This window comes from Tupaia chinensis, unplaced genomic scaffold (assembly GCF_000334495.1).
Source record: "Tupaia chinensis unplaced genomic scaffold, TupChi_1.0 Scaffold145082_1, whole genome shotgun sequence".
Classification (NCBI taxonomy): domain Eukaryota; kingdom Metazoa; phylum Chordata; class Mammalia; order Scandentia; family Tupaiidae; genus Tupaia; species Tupaia belangeri.
Window position 1 is genome coordinate 1,148,835 of NW_006204943.1, and position 15,552 is coordinate 1,164,386.

The window sequence follows — 15,552 nt, forward strand, 5'->3', positions numbered from 1 at the left end:
CTGCATGTAATACCACCCATAAACCATTTCTAGGATGTCAATAATCTGCATTATTTGTTTAAAAAAAAGAAATGTAAATGTAAGGTGAAATAAGAGATGAATAATATTAATGTAAATAACAAATATCTCCCATCATTATTGTTTATTAAAATTAATATTTAATAAGTGTGAAGCTTAAACCAACTCAACAAAAATAGAAACATTGCTATTAACTCTGATACGTGGTGTAGTTGACATAATGAATGAGACTGGTGAAGAGAAATGGAAAAGAATAAAAAAATACACCACCTGTGCTCTACTGAAATCTTAGAAATAAATAAGTTTTTTTATACAGAGCCTTAATATTAAAAAGTAAGCATTATTATAAAATTAGATTAATACTTTCAGTAAGAGACAAGAGAGATGCATGTATTTTATTAATTTATTTTGGAATGCCTGCATCCCTATTATAAAAACATGTAATCTTATGCACTTTCCAACATATTAACAACCCCAGATTTTACTTAAGTTATCATATAAAGAAAAATAGTTTGTAATTACATCTTTTAGAGCATCAGGGTCCTAAATGAACATTGGTTCTGTCTCCTGGTTAATCCTTCCAAGCTATTTCTTGAACATGATCCATCCTTTTTAACAGAAGGTGACCGTAACCAGAAGTTCACTGATGGTTCCTCACCTGCATCAGTAATAGCTGATTCAGTTTGAATCATACAGCACGCCTATCCACACTCCTCAGGGTTGTAATATCTCAAAAGAAAGTTGAATAGAAAGATATCACCTGCCCAAGGCCACCAGACACAAATTCACATGGATATATTTGATTCTTCTGTGTTCCCCAGAAACACATTACTAGGGCCATCCCATTTTGCTCAGCTGTTCAATCAGCAAAGCCCAATAAACTACCCTATAGATAAAATCTAAGCAAATCTAAGTATTTTCGGTCTTAAATAACTTCCTGAGCTGGAAACACTGAGTAGGTCTCCATTTGCAATTCAGTTATCTCACTCTTAGGATTTGCTTTCTACATTAACAGGGAACATCTAAATCATCATTCGAAACCATGAAAATGTTTCAGAAGCTGTTCTAATGTCAAGATACGTCTGCTAAAGTACAAATTAAGCAAAATGAAATAAAAGCACCATTTCTTTTATTTCATGTATGGTGTTTAATAATGGTAACTATAATCCTAAATTTAAAAAAATCTACAACATAATTTAATGTTAAATTATAGAATCTCCTGATTGAAACTATGATTAGCTTTAATACCTTGGGGCTAAACTCTGTGCTTCAGTACAGAAATTGTTAACCTACTGAAGTTATGAAATGAGGGTATTTCCCACCAGATAGATTATATTATTAAGCAGTGCCTTCATGAGTCAGTACTGCATTCATCTTAAAAGTCAGAAACCAAACTGAAATATGTTCCTGCCCCCACCAGCATGCCCCCAAATGACCCTTCCCCGCTTGTCTTAGTTTTCCTTCTGCGGCACGCCTGTCTTAACCATTCTTTTGCGGGTTGCTATGATGTGAGCAGCACACGGAGTCCTCGCATCCTTTGTGCCAGCTCCTTGGAATGCAGTTACCATTCCTGAATCTTGACAGTTGGTCAATAACTGGCATTACATTCTTGGAAATGGCCCAACTACTGGACTCCTTTTCTCCACTTCTTATTTTTATCATCCTTTTAGTGGACAGCAGCTGGCCTTCAGCCACTAATCAGAAAGCTTTAATGTCTCTGGCATTTCTTTGTCTCCACACTAAACAAACAAATTTATCTGGAAAACCCAATCAGACTAAAAGGAAGTAAGTTTTGCCAAGTCAGAATAATTGGAAGTGACATTCTCATAAATTTAAACTCAAATCTCATGGACATTAGATGGCTAGCTTAGAGTGGTGTCATTCATCAACGATACCAATAAGCCGATAAAGAAACTCACACTTGCCTTGGAGATTAGGTCACATTCTTCACATGTATGTTATTATGCGGGTTATAGACACCTTTTAATAATGGCACAGCATCGTTTCACCTGGCTCTGGAGTTTCCTGAATAAGGTCAAATTGCACATGCATGTAGCCGCCTCCTTACATTTGCCTTGTTAGAAGCAGTTATGTGGTGAATAAAATTAGTGCAGAAAAATAGGAAAAAAATGTGCATGAGTGTGAGAACAGGGAGGAACAGAGAATCTGCACTGCTTCCTTCATCCACATGATTGGAACTCAACCATCAGGGCTTTCTAGATCCATCCTGATTAAAATGCAAAAATAAAGAGAAGACTTCTGACTAGTGCTTTTCCGACTATCTTGTTTCCAAATAGTATTTGAGAAAACTAAACTATTGACGCTATATGATATAAATCCACCGGAAGCAATAACATTTTGCCTTCTGTTTTTAATTTCTCACAAGTAGTAAAATACAAATATTAAGTGTATGGGAAGTTTCTTTCATTTGTATACTAATTCTTGGAATTTTCATAAGGTACCCCATTTTAAGTGTATTTGTTTAACAGAGTGAACATTTGGGTAGATGAGGCAACTTATAAAACTTGCCCAAAGTGGAATATACTGGCACAAATATTAGTCCCCACCTTTCCTGAGATGAAAACAGAATCGTGAGTATAAAGTACTAAAACTGATCCCACAAGCCATCCATGAAATCAGCCTCAACCCAGATGGGACCTGATACTTCAACACCAGGAAGTATGTGAGGACCAAAAGAAAACAATGTACCTGAAAGCACTTTGACATTCCAAAGCACCAAACGAACACATTCTACTGTAACTCCTATTCATTTGAACGAATTTTTACCATATCTGATTGTTGTGAGGTTGAAACAAATTTTCCTTTATCTATTACAGAACTTCTACTAAATTATAAACTCAACATATGCTGGAAAATTGCAACCTCCTTTCTTTGACCAAGAACCATTCATTTTGTGCACAAGAAAAATATTTTGAGCTGTGAAGGGATTTGGGTTCAGAGACTGGAATTGTTCATACTGAAAAGGGAAGGTACATTGGAGCAGATGAAGAGAAACAGAGGGTAACTACCTGGCCTAACTTTGGCATTTCTTTGATAATTTGAAAATCACTGCGTTCTCCTTCGCAGTTCAGCTCTGCACCTTTACAGTTTAAACCCTCATTGTAAATGCATCCAGGGCTTTAACACTGGACCAGAATTGATACACTATTTCATATTATCAGTTACCAACAAAAACAGCATTTACGTATTTTTTTTTTTTTAACTACCAATCTCTGGCATATGAAGCCATCACTGAATCTTCCAGGTGGAATAAATTGTTCTCACCTTACCACTTTATTATAAATTTTACCAAATTTTATTAAAATACTTTTTTTGAACCTTGATGTCAGCTGTACTGTACTATGAACTTCTCAAGGGCAGACTTAGAAACCTGTAGCTCCATCACCAGAGAGTTGGCACAGAGTGAGTGCCATCTTATATGACCATATGGTATGGTGGTTATGGTACTGGACTCCCACATGGTTGAACATGGTTTGAGTCCTAGACTCTGCAGCTGGAAAATCATGCCAGGCCTGTGGGTATGTGTGCTCAAAATCCCAAGAGGAGAATGAGGGAGAAGGGATTGCAGCATGGGCATCCATCCATCCCTTTCCTCTCAGTGTCTCACCCTGTCTCTCTCTGGCAAGTACATGTGCCCAATGAAAAAGGAAAGAAAGAGAGAAAGGAAGAAAGAAAGAGAAAGAAAAAGAAAGGAAGAAGAAAGAAAGAAAGAAAGAAAGAAAGAAAGAAAGAAAGGGAAAGAAAATTAAAAAAAAAAATAAAAGAAACATGACAATAAAGCCAAGTTATCTGGATTCACAGTACCGAAGAAAATATTTATGGGTATTTCCAATTTTAGAGTAAAGTTTAATTTATTCTGTGGAAATGTTATTTAATAGTTCACATAGTTACTATTGGCTGCTTTTAGTTTTACCAATGAAGAATAATTGATAACTTATCATGCTGCTCTGATATTCTAAGTACATCTTTGATCATTTCCAATTCAGAGAATAATATCAATTAGATGATTATTTTAATTAAGAAAATTGTTATTCTGGAAGATGTTGGGTGCCTGAACAAAGCACTCTAGATGTTAGAAATTAATGAAAGAGATACATTTTATTTCAAATATATCTTTCCTAATAATATAGAATATGGTAACAAAGTGTCTCAAGCCAAAGTAAAAGCTAACATGATCTGTGAATGTATTTTTGAAAGAAATGCAACCTGTTTAGAGAATGCCTCCTCTGAAAGTTCTCATATACCATCAAAAAATGTGATTTTTAAAAACAAGTGTGTCTTACCATTTTCCCTTATAATGAAAAAAATACAAACAAGTGAAAACAGTTTCCAAAATTAAGTATATACTTGTATTCATGATCAAAAAAAGAACAAACTAACATTTCCAGTTAAAATGGTTTTCTCTTCCCTCTTTATCCTGGTCCAATTATAGTTACAAATACATCTTATTTCTAGATTTCTGTAACCTCTTTCCCAAAACATTTCTCAAACTGCAGTACTTGCCTTTAGTGCAGGAATGAAGCATGAGTGGTATTCTTTCGAGGGTCCCCCTAGTAAACACAGTTTAACCAACAGGAGAACACTAGGTTCTTAAGAAACACTGTTAAAAATTATGCATATGACCTCTATTAGGTGTAAGATTGCCAATGTCCCATAACAGGAGTTCCATGGCAACTTACAATTCTCAAAGAAGTGTTGGGGCAATACCTATAAGCCCATAGGCTGCAGACCAAATGTTAATCCAATGTGATTATCACCCCAAATGTAACTTCACTCTATTAAACATCTGATTTGTTATGGCTGTAAGTCAAGGAAAGAACCCAATGGGGTGGCATCGTCTCCAAAACAATTACAATGAAGGACACCCTCTCATAAAATGAAGCAGAGATAAGATAAATGAAGTCATGCAGTTTTCAAGATACCATAGAAAAATCGTTTCTTAATATTGATAAGAAAATTATGTATCAGTGAAAATGCAGGCTTAGAAATATAGTACTGCAAGTTTCAATTTGTGATGTCTTCACCGATGAGGGAAAATGGAATTCCTATTACTAAAAAGAGCTGATCTCTTCCGTGTTGCTGATGGCTCCCTAACTGATCTTAGTGCTTAATGATGCTGTACAAATAAAAAGCAGTGAGGGGAATACGAAATATCTGTATTAAATGCCATCCTGTAAAGTATTTGATGGATGGAAGAGAGTCTAATGCATTTGAAATAAATGCATATCATACTATCACATATAGTGAGTCTTAAAAAATTATTACTTAGATGCACAGTCCTTGTAGTGGTAGACATGGCACTGTGAAGGAAGTTTGATTTAGAACCTATTTCCTATTATACTCGTCAAGTGATGGAGATGCTGTTAGTCATATTGTAATGTCCTTTCAACTTTGGTACATTCAGTGCAAAAAATTTCGGGGATTTTTTGTTTTTTTACCTTTATAAAAATAAAAGGCCCTTTTGTTCCCTTGAGAGTGCTTAAAAGGATACATACTAGCATGATGCCCGAGTAAGCATGGAACATGAAAATGGAACAGGTGATACATACAGTATGATCTTATATACATCTTACAGAACATAAATATAATGAACCTATAAAAAATAAACAGAACTCACTGTGTATTTTTTTTCCTGATATGCTGTGATTAATTGCTAGTTATTTTAAAATTGTTTTCATGCATTATAAAGCATAAAATCTGTCATTAGTAATTCATTGAATAACAGTTTGTCTTCAGCCAAAATTACACACATACCACTTGCATATACATTGTCACAGACCACCTTATTGCAAATCTGTAAAGTTACCTCATATTGACTTGGTTTCATTTTCACTCATGTCCCATGAAAGCTGAAACCTATGGTGCACACCATGCAGGCACTCATAAGCAAGAAATTAATATTCTATTATAACTTAGGGCTTAAATGAACGTACTTCAGGAAATATGTTTGTTTTTATTATATTATTTAACTTGCACTAATTTGGAGGTTGGGCCAAGTGCTGCCAGTTTGGCTAGAACCATGTTCAAGGGTAAGTTTCAAGATTCTCCTGAGTCCCTAAAAATGATCATGGAGCTGATCATGTGCAGGTTCATCTTGGTCTTGGAACATAAGAAATGGAAAAAGTTTGGCAGTCAAGAACTGTTGATTGAAAGACTGTTGGGTTGTTCCCTGGGCATCAAGCTCACCCAAATCCTTCTAAGAGGACTTACTGCAGTCCCCAAATGTGAAAGAGCACATGTTCCTGGAAAATAACAGCACTCAGCTTTACTCTAATGGAAGCGTTCTCTAGAAACTTCCAATGTTCAGTCAGTCTTCTAGAGGGCAGCTTCTCAAACTGCCTGTCCAAGAACTGGGCATTGTTCTTCCAGGTCACTCAAGTCCAAAAGTACTGGTCTCTTCCACTGCTGTCAAGAGCTTTTCATAAAGCATGGAAAACGATGGGTATGGGGGCAGATCCAGACGGTTAAAACAAGTATGAGCTCTGTAAACAGAAGAAGCAAACATAGTTAGAATGAGTCTAGTGAAATGAGAACATGTGTTGCATGTGCATACATGCATGGATATGTTCCCTTTCATATTCAAATGCTTTTTTTTTCCAGTTTTTACACTTTTTTTGGAAAAACTTTGAAAACATTTTGATTAAAAAGTTCAGTATTGGGGTTGGCAGGTGGCATGGCGGTTAAGGCACTAGACTCCCACATGGTGGCCAGTTGTGGTTTGAGTCCGGGACCTGATGGCTTGCTTTGTCATTTTCCCTCTCTCTCTGATCAAATTTAAAAATAATAATAATAAATAATTCTTTAAAAGTCAGTATTGAATTTCTCTAAAGGAAGTAAGATATTTAAAAAATATTTTCTTTACATTTTCATAACTCTTTAAAAGCTATTATCACTTGTATGTTACTATTTGTTGAATTGCCTAAGAATTAGAAAGACAAGTTGAGTTTTTGTTTCTCTTTTTGGTTTTAGTTTTTTTGAAGACATGACTATGAGCCCTTTCAAGTAATTCATTTTCAGAATTAGTATTTGCCCATATGACTCTCAGATAATCTGCTTTCTCCCTCCTCCTGATTTCATTTTCTTAGGCAGGGAAGAACACCAAGTGTCTCTGCAGACTCATCTCATGGCTTAGAGTCCTGGGAAATTCCCTGGTTGGACTTTTCTGTCTAGGTCAGTAGACCATTGTTATGTCTTTGAATCCTGTGCTATAATCTGTTTTCTCTCAATTCATCATGTGTGCATGGGGGGCGGGGGGGAGCACTTAAATCATGACATTAAGTATTCATTTTTAGAAATACCTCCCGTTTGCCAAGATAGGGGGAAAAAAAGTTTTCCTGTTATTTGCACCTGAATCACAATAAAAAATAGACAGCCTCCAAATAGTACATCTTATCAGAAAGCAAATCTGCACTTTAGACATGGAATAGGAAGCACTCTATTCTGAATGTACAACAGCTTGCTTGCAGGGAGCTAAGTAACTCTGACTTTAAAAAATGCTCCTGAATTAATAGAAAATTTTAGAGTCTAAGATTATTAACAGACTATTTCTGCAGTCACATTTACATTTTTATTCTTATAAATCACTTATTACTTATGGAAAATAGAGTTAATTTTTCTAGATGGAGTATAACACAGAGTGACAGGTGCCTGTAGTACCAGCTGGGAAGCTGAGAACCACATCTCAAGAATCTTACACACACACACACACACACACACACACACACACACCAACCCCCCCCAAAAAACAGAGAAAACTAGTAATAAGTCTCATATTACCAGCCCAAGAAAAGGTGGCACATGTCTGATGTATGTGCCCATGATCCTGGCTGACTGGGCAAGCTAGGACTTAGAGTTACCGCATGGGACCCTACTGAGGGTCTCTCTTTCATAAAAGAAATAGACTTTAAAAAGGTAGCCAGTGGGGCCAGCAGATGGCCTGGTGATTGACGCTGGACTCCCACATGGTTTCAAGTCCCAGACCTGGAGGTTTGCTTTTTCACTTTCTCTCTCTCGTGAGTGCATGGGTCCTACAGAAAATTTAAAAAAGTAATAATAGATAAAATTAAATAAATAATTCTACAACTAAAATTTGCCAATATGATGTGTAATACAGCAGAATCAGCTATCAAGGGCAGGTGGTGAAGCAAAGCCGGGAGTAGGCGGCTGTCTTTTCGCTCTCCCCAGTTTCTGAGCAAGGAAACAAGAACTCTGAATGTCTTTTAGCAGTTTCTGTCATAGTTTTGCAGACAGATACTCTAGTACCTCATGCAGTAAATCATAAAGGCTCCTCTTCAGTCCTAGACACAAAAGGAAGGTTTGGATAACCTTTTTTGCCCTTCTTCCTCCCTAAGACATAATCACTGTCACCAAATCATAACTTAAGGCTATCACTGCTTCCTAAATTACATCTGGTTGCATAACATATGGTTACCATAACCAAGTTTCCTTCTGAACGCACCAAGCGGCTCCTTTGGCAAATGTTTCAGGAGGATAGAGAAAGCCTATATTGTGGAGGGGGAAATCGTGTGGAAAGATTAAATGGTTTTCCCAAGGTCAAAGCTGAGTCAATGGCCAAGTCACGAATAGGACTTCACCCTTGGGTCTCCTAGGGGAAGTCCAACATAAAACTGAAAGCAGGGAGGCCGATGCTCACTGGTTCTATTCTTCTACTTTTGGAAGTCCAAGTGTTAACTTCATCCCACTCCTGGCTATAAACTGCAAGTCCTTAACATCCTACCGGATGGCATTTCATTTTGAGGACAGAGATTGGCAAAATAAAGCTTCAGATGTTTTTTAAATGAATGACTCAATCACAACATGCAGTAGTTCTGGGGAAAATGATTGAGACTGAATCAGTCCAGAAAGTCTTGGGAGATACCAGGGGCTTTTTAAGTGATCAAATCATTTAGTTCAACCTCAGGCTGACCAAAAAGCAGAGATACTCAAAAGGGATACTTTTAGAGTGCATTCAAATCTCCCAAGAGACTCGTTCACAAAGGTTTTTGTTTGGACCCCCAGAAATTCTAATTCAGAAGGTTGGAGGGTGCACCCAGGGATCTGCACTTTAACAGTCACTCTAAGTGATCCTCATGCAGGTGGTCTCCACAGTTAGAGAGACATCAAGTAACTATAAACACGATATCTACGTTGGATATTCACACCAGCATTTTGTGCGCTTGCAAAGAATTTCAAAACTGCTTATAAACAAGACAGCATTGCTAATAAGGAAATTGAGGAATAGTGTGGTTAAATAAATTGCCCAATATTTACCATCAACTTTGCTATATGAGCCAAGAACAGGAGAAAAAAAAAAGGAAAACAAAACACGATCCTCTGAGGCTTTTCACACCCCCACCCCCGCCTCATTCCATGTCCTAAGAAAACTCCAGCAGAAAATAACAGGAGGGCCCTTGGACTGTGTTGATATTGGCAGCAAAAGTGCATCCAGCTATTCAGCCTCAATAGAAGAACATATTTCAAATCTTTCAAAGGCAGCCACACTAAGGCCTAATGAGTTTACCTCATTTTAATCTATGCAGCCAGCGCCACTCAAGGCGAGCAGGTCTGAACCCATCCTGGGGAAATCATGCTGGGGTCAGTATCAAGACTTTAAAACTCTTCTGTCATCTAGTCTGACTTAATCTTTTGGTGCTTTCTGGATTCTTCAAATTTTAACTGGGAGGTAACATGTTTACCCTTTTTTCTTTCCTTACAGTGAGCAAAAGTAGCACACTTACTTACATGTCCATAGTTCAGTTAATTCCCTAATGCAGTTTTGAGTGTGTGCATATACTTGTCCTTTTAGTTTCTCATTTTCCCAGGAGTGATTTTTGGTATCTTAGAAGCACCCAAAACATAAGATGAAAAAGAGTTTAATAAAAGTTTTAAGATAAAAAGAGAGAAAAGGAAAAGAAATTATATATAGGACTAGTAGACGCGTCCTAGAAATAAAATGTTTGTATGAAGTAAATCTTTGTGCTTTTATTTGTTTGTTTTTGTTAGAGGATGTGTGCATGTGTGAGAGAGAGCACCACCATGCACGTGCATACACGCACACACACACACATGGGCCTGGTCTTACTGCTATTCTCTTTTCTCCAATTATCCATCCTATCAGGATCCTGGGCACGCACACACATGCCAAACACTGGGGCTGGGACTCAAATCCCTGTCTGCTATTTGGCATGGGGCTTCCTCTGCACAACATCTAACCATTGTATTAGGGGGCTAGACCAAACAAATCCTTTTTATTTGCATTATAATCTAGAAAGTATCAACATGCTCTTAAGGGGTTGGGGAGTCTTCAAAAAGTTCATGGAAGGGACCTGCAGTTGGCATAATGGCTATGTTGCTGGACTCCCATGTAGTCGACCATGATTCGAGTCCTGGACCTGGTGGTGTAAACTTGCGCCGGGTGCGTATGCGTGTGTGCCCAAGATCCCGAGAGGAGAATGGAGGAGAAGGGTTTGCGGCATGGCCATTCCCCCCGGATGGAGATTTCTCAATCTCTGTCTCTCTGTCTCTCTCTGTTTTTCTGGCAAGTGTACATACACTACAGCAAAAATCTCTCCAAAAAAAAAGAAGGGGGGGAAAGTTCATGGAAAATATATATTCTGAGAAAACTATGCATAGATTTCAATTCTCTTTGGCACCAAAATAAATTCATAATTTAATTTTCCACAAACCTTTGAAGTCACCTCACATTTTCAATTGGAAGTGGTGCCTAATCCCTCAGGTTTTGGTTTTATTACTTCTATTTCCACCTCTCCATCAAGTAATTAATACATCAGAAAACAAACAGTTGAGGCCAGCCGGTGGCATGGTGGTTAAGATGCTGGATTCTCACATGGCTGCCTGAGCTTTGAGTGCCAGACTTAGTGTCTTGAAAAATCATGCTGGGCAAGTGTGCGAGTGTGCCCAAAATCCCGGGAGGAAGGTGGAAAAGGTACTGTGGTGTGACCATTCCACCTGGGGGAGTGATTTCTCACTTTCCCTCTCACTGTCCCTCTCTGTCTCTCCAGCAAGCACACACATCCTAGGGCAACAAACAAACAAATACTTAAACATACCACACATGAAGTGGCTGAATATAGAACATGTAATGCTAAGTAAAATAAGCCAAACTATGAAAGACAAACACTCTACGTTCCCGCTCAGCACAGACCGAGTATCTGCACTCTATGGCAGAAATGGAAAGATTGGAAGACATAGAAGGAGAGACAGCAACTGTAGATAACAGAGACTGCATGGGGGGTGGGAGGTTGAGGGAGATAAGAAAAGATTAGGAAAAAAGTGTTGAGCATACAGGAATACAGGTAGACAGCAAAATGGGTTGTGAATTGACATACCACAGTAGAGTAAAAAGCAAACACTGCTAATTTTATATATGTACCCCAAATGTGGCATTCTTTGCTGAAAATAATGAATCTGGAAGATATTACCCTTGATTTGATTGTCACACACTGCATGCATACTTTGACAATTCATGTTGTGCCTCACAAAGACATATAATTAAATGCAAATAGGAAATGACAACATAAAAATAGAAGCACGTTGGCAGATTTCCCAGAAATTTTAGAACATTTCATTTTTCAGTATCAGGATTTATTTGGACATGTGAGTACTGCTGACATAATTTACCTGCTAAGCCTCCATTTACCTATTTGAAAGTGTGCATCCAGGTCTATCCTAAGGGAATCAGGTGGGCCTGCACTTCTAGTTGGAGGAAGGGGCAGGACTAGTACTGACTAGTAGCTGAGCTGGAAGTAGGCAAAGCTTTAGGGCATCTACAAAGGTTCTGGTGCTTCCTCTGGCTACCTTTCATCCTATCTGGATTTCCAGGGCTCCTTAATTTAGGGCCCAACCAGTGTTCAGGCAGCATCCAAGCTCTTTCATCTGTAGAAACCTCTTTTATTTTGTCCCTTAAATATCTCATATTTTGAAAGTTTGTTATGTTCATTCAAAAAGCTCTGATAATTAAGGCTTAATTTTTTAATTTGCATTACATTTCACTTACTACTTTACTCACTGAACAAATACTGAGCACAGACTGACTGCATATGAGGTCCCTGGTAGATACAGATGAGAAGTTGTGTCTCTTCCCATGGAGTTTATTACACTCTAGCAACAAAATATACAGGCACATGGATGCCTTAAATGTTGTGCGCTGGTGCCCTATATCAGAGACCTACTCAGGGTGAGCAGGCCTGAAACCCAACCTTCCTTTGGTTCTGCTCACCAAACTCAGGGCCACATTTCTCCAGAGACCAAGAAGCATTTCTGTTCAATTCAAAAGACTTGCATAGGCTAATTGTGGCCCTGCATACAAACAGTTTTACTACAAGTTACAAGTCTGCTCAGCAGAGTCAGGGAAGGCTTTATAAAGAACACAGTGCCAAGGATTGAAGGATTTGCAGGTGTAGAGAGTTCTTCAGGATCAACAAGAAGGAGAACGATGTTCCAATGAAAAAGCATTGCATAATTGTGAAACCTGAGAAGTACAAGTACCCAAGCCTAAATGACGGGAGTCAAAGCTGGATCTGAGGTCAGATGGGGGGGAGGGGAGGGCCACCTCAAGAAGCCAGGTGTGTTCATGTAAAGATCTTTTTTCCATTTAGTTCATGGATGAAAGGGAGCTAGTGACTGAGTGTGCACAGTGGGATGGCAGAGTGTCATTTAAAAAGGCAGGGAATACAGGAAATAGGTAGGGGTAGGATGATGAATTCAAACCTTGTAATCAGTATGAAGAATCCAAAGTTACCAGGCATGCCAAGTGATAACATTCAATTAAAGTAATTCAGTGATAGTTTTGTCAGCTAGGTAACTTTATTTACACATTTTAACTTTATTAACACATAACTTCTGATAGGATGCTTAAAATATTTATAATTTCTCTAGTATACTCATCAATGCCTTCTTACGCCATGAGGTTCCAAGCAGGAGTTTCTGCTCAGACTCAGTCACAGATGCTTGTTCTAAGAGCAGGTCAGGAGTGGTTCATGCGTTGAGGTTGGAGAGGGAAGCCAGGCCAGGCACGTTATCTGAAAGTCTTTGGGAAGGAGTTTGGGTTTTATTCTAGGTTACTGAGGGATGTAAGCAGAAGGGAAGAGACTTTAAAAATTCAGAAGACCACTGTGGTTGCTGAGTGCAGAATGAATGACAAGGAATATGGAATAGACACACGGAGTTTAGTCTACAGGCTGCTGCAGGTGAGAGGTGGTGGTTCTGTGGACTAGGCTGGTGGAAAGACATGATTCCAAACGAGTTTCTGTTTTGGAGGACAAGTGGTATCACCATTCTTTAACAGTTCTGTTGTCTGTCACCAACAAATCCGACAAGATAGGACCTGTTAAACAGTTCTGAAGGACCTTTAGTTGGTCTGACGTGGACTATTCTATCCTTTGTTGCCAGCGGCAATTAAACCTCTTTTCATTCCTTTAAATTATAACAAATGCTTTCACTATCTTGACATTTTCATTACTTACGAAAGAGTAAGACAGTCTTTTAGACAGTCTTTTTTTTTAGGGTTTTGCCATGAGGCACATATGTTCACTGGAGAGACAGAGAGAAGAAAAGTGAGAAACCAACCCCCCCCAGGGAGGGGTGGTCACTCTCCACAGTTTCTTGTCCTCCATGCTCCCTCTGGGATTTTAGGCATGCATGCACACATACCTGGCATGATTTTCAAGCCTCAAGGTCCAGGACTTGAACTGTGGTTGGACATGTGGGAGTCCAGCATCTTAACTACCACATCACCTGCTGGCCCCGAGACACAGTCTGTTTTTATAATAAATTAATCCACCTCCCAAAGTAAAGGCTGATCCAAAAGGTCTCTCACATTGGAGGACTTTCAATATGGTAATATTGGATTTTCAGTATGGTAATATTATCAGTTAGCTCTGGCATAATTTTGTTAGCACATGTTGATTCAGTGGTAGAATAAAGTAAATATCTTAGATGTTATGTTACATAGAACTGAGTGAGAGAGCAGAGGAAAGGGATTGAAGAGGGCCTCATAAAGGAGGCCCTCTATTGTATGAGAATCATACAATAACAATTCACTCCCAAACCAAATGCTACTTCATCGTGTAGCAGGTGGTGAGGAAATGAGGAAAACAGGAGGGATGCCTCAAGGCAAAGGTAGAAAAAAAGTGACACCAAGGGCTCTTTCCAATGCTTTTTTCTTGTTCTGAGTTTTTCTTTATAATTGAGGAAAGTGACTCAATTATATATTATATTATAATATATATTTACTATATTATATATGATGTGCATTATATATAATATATTTCAGGACTCCTTCATTATTTCCCTATTTACTAGCTTATCGTCTGATGGCAGACAACACTCTCTGTACTAGAGGAGAAAAATTTGAATCATTGATGATATTGTAGATCAATATTTAATGACATGGAAAGATGTTCATGATTAGCTATATGTAGAAAATAAAAAGCAGTTTACAATCAGTGTGTAGTACAATTATACAGTTTTTAAAATTTAATTTAATGTATTATTATTTTTTTTTAAATTTGCTACAGCACATAAGCACCTACCAGAGAGAGACAGAGAAAGTGAGAAAGCAACCTGTCAGGTCCAGGACTTGAACTGTGGTTGACCATGTGGGAGTCTAGCATGCCAACCATCATACCACACGCTGACCCCCACAACTATATTTTGTTTCTTAAATTTGTGTGTGTGATTTTGTGTGTGCATGTGTGCATGTGTGTGCGTGTGTGTGTGTGTGTGTGTGTGTGTGTGTGTGTATCTGAAGAAATGAATGGAAATTGGTAGAAGAAGTTATATCAGTATTTGACTCTGGGAAAGTCATGATATATTTTTGCATAGAGAAACAGAAAAATAACGTTATGACTTTCCTAATGACCTAATATATGTATATATTTAAAATATATATTTAATACATTTTAATATTTACATAAAATTCTTGGCATTTTAATAAAAAGATTTGTTTTGGTAAAACAAAGTTTTAAAAATAAAAAAAAGTTGGCATAGCTTTAAAATATAATTTTATCTTTTTTTTTAGTTTGCTGTAGGGTGTGCGCACTCACCAGAGAGACAGAGAGAGAGAGAGAGAGAGAGAGATCCCTTCTCCATTCTCCTCTCAGGATTTTGAACACGCACACACACACGTCCTACATGTTTTTCATGCCTCCAGGTCTGGGACTTGAACCACTAAGTTGGCTACATGGGATCCAGCCACCTTAACCTCCTCACCACCTGCTGGTCCTATAATGTTATCTTTTAAACTCTTACTTATTAGAAAGATTATCTCCCTGAGATACCTATTTTGTAATGAACTCTTCTATTTTATTTCTTAATTTTGGGTTAGCATTTCATTCATAACAATTTACAGACACAACCATTTTCAAAAGTTAATATTTTTCCTTTTAACAAAAACCACTACTTCCACTCCCATGGTTGCAGCTCTCCAATTCTCCCATCGTCCCACTTGGGAAGAACCTTGGAGATGAACATAAGAACTCTACATCATGATAG

At 38.0% G+C, this 15,552-nt stretch overlaps 1 protein-coding gene across 2 annotated transcripts in view; it reads right to left on the reverse strand.

Annotated features, from left to right (window-relative positions):
* Positions 1-3,792: 3,792 nt before the first annotated feature.
* HECW2 (HECT, C2 and WW domain containing E3 ubiquitin protein ligase 2) overlaps positions 3,793-15,552 on the reverse strand; it is a 248,764-nt gene continuing 237,004 nt past the window's right edge. The window contains exon 28 of one of the 2 annotated variants that reach the window (XM_027767973.1): positions 3,793-6,521. In XM_027767973.1, coding sequence (XP_027623774.1) covers positions 6,410-6,521 — 112 coding nt within the window. In that variant the 3' untranslated portion in view covers positions 3,793-6,409. The remainder of the gene's footprint in view (positions 6,522-15,552) is intronic. The other variant, XM_027767974.1, reaches the window with a different exon arrangement.